The 1,660-nt window shown below is 44.3% G+C and overlaps 1 protein-coding gene across 1 annotated transcript in view; it reads right to left on the minus strand.

Moving 5' to 3' along the window:
• Positions 1-270: 270 nt before the first annotated feature.
• The window catches only part of Trappc11 (trafficking protein particle complex 11), a 42,341-nt gene continuing 40,951 nt past the window's right edge, over positions 271-1,660 (minus strand). Inside the window, exon 30 of the mRNA XM_005362592.3 lies at positions 271-1,200. Coding sequence (XP_005362649.1) covers positions 1,156-1,200 — 45 coding nt within the window. The 3' untranslated portion in view covers positions 271-1,155. The remainder of the gene's footprint in view (positions 1,201-1,660) is intronic.

The following is a 1,660-nucleotide window of genomic DNA, read 5'->3' on the forward strand; positions in this document are numbered from 1 at the left end:
ACCTGACCAGCAAGTGACACAGGAGAGATCTGGCCGCAGTCCGTCCAGAGCCACACCGATGGCCTCTATCTGAAAACCCGTGACATGAGGAACTCATGTCTCCCATACAGCCTTCCCCTGCCGGAGCAGGGTTAACAGAGCAAGTCCTAGAGCACAGAGAAGGCTCCTGACCGTGCTTCCCAGGGCCCTCACGGCGCGTTCTTGGTAAAGGCTGTTTCCCACAGCTGAAATCAAACCAGCTAAAAGAAATCAATGCTATCTACAAGCAGATGTGAAAGAGAACGTATTTATTTACATAACTATTTCCTTTTTACAATATGCCCAGTCTACATAATAAAGTTTTCCAAGAAATTAGTTTTAAATTAAAATATTTTACAAAGCAAATGTTCACCATATAATTTTCTCATTTACATGAATTTAAAGATATTTTAAATAGCACTTATGAAATTATGTAAAATGACTGAGAACTCAATGTGACCTTGAGTCATTCTCAAAAACCTAGTTTAGGAATGATGTTTATAATCAGGTCCTTTCAAGAATATAAACCTGTTTTATAAACGATGAACACGAGAGAATAGCTCGAAACTTTCTGATGGTAAGTAAAAAACTGGCACCTTGCCACAGCCACAGAGCCAGCGAGTTCCCGGACAGCAAGGGCTACATAGAGAAACCCTGTCTGGAACAAAACAAAACAGCAACAGAAAGCCCTGGAGGTCTGTACACCACTCAGACCTGCAATGCTTGTTGAGGGGCTGTGCTAAGCACACAGGGAATTTATGGGATGGGTTGTCTCCAGCAGAGCCAGGTGTGATGCAGCTCCTCTGTCCAATCACAGCTGGGTATCTGTTTCCACTGATGCTGGACAGTCAAGTCACCTCCCGTGGAAACATGGTGCTGACCATGACATGACTTCTAACGGTAGCAATGACCTGAGGTCCTCTCACATCACACTGACAGACTTCAAATTTTATTAAACTATACGAGATGATGATTTTCTTAATACCTTAAGCATGACTTTCTCTGAATAGCTGGTATTATATTCATTAAAAAATAGGCAAGCTTAACTTCCACCATGATCAAAGCTACAAGTCACAATGGGTCTCCCAGGCACTGTCTTGGGTCCTCTGTCAGAACGCCAAGGGCTGGTCCTGGGCATCATGCAGCAGCAATAGAGGTGTCATCCAGGAGTCGCCCCTGTGGCTTTACAACAGGACAACAAAATGGAATTAAGAAATGTTAACAGAGGAGTTCTACTACCGAAAGCATCTTGAGATTTCTCTAAGTCTTACAAAGCTGAACACCAGCTGCCATGTGCTTCCCCCTGCAGGTCTGCTCCAGTCGGTCTGTCTCTCCTAACCCTGTGCTCTCGCACCCACAGATCCTCACAGCTGCCTGTAAAAAGGGAGCTACTTACCATGCCTGCCCACCATGCAAGCTCAGGCCCTCCTATGGCTCAAGATCTGAACTTACAGAAAGCTCTTTTGGGGGATTCAAGATCTTCTACTCTCCTAATTGAGAAAAATGTGACTTACATGAACTTCAAAGTATGCATGCATAGACACATGCATCTACCTACCTATCTACATACCTACCATCTATCTATCTATTATCTACCTACCTACCATCTACCCATCCACCCATCCATCCATCCATCCACCCA

Source organism: Microtus ochrogaster, linkage group LG7_11, assembly GCF_000317375.1.
Source record: "Microtus ochrogaster isolate Prairie Vole_2 linkage group LG7_11, MicOch1.0, whole genome shotgun sequence".
NCBI classification, from domain to species: domain Eukaryota; kingdom Metazoa; phylum Chordata; class Mammalia; order Rodentia; family Cricetidae; genus Microtus; species Microtus ochrogaster.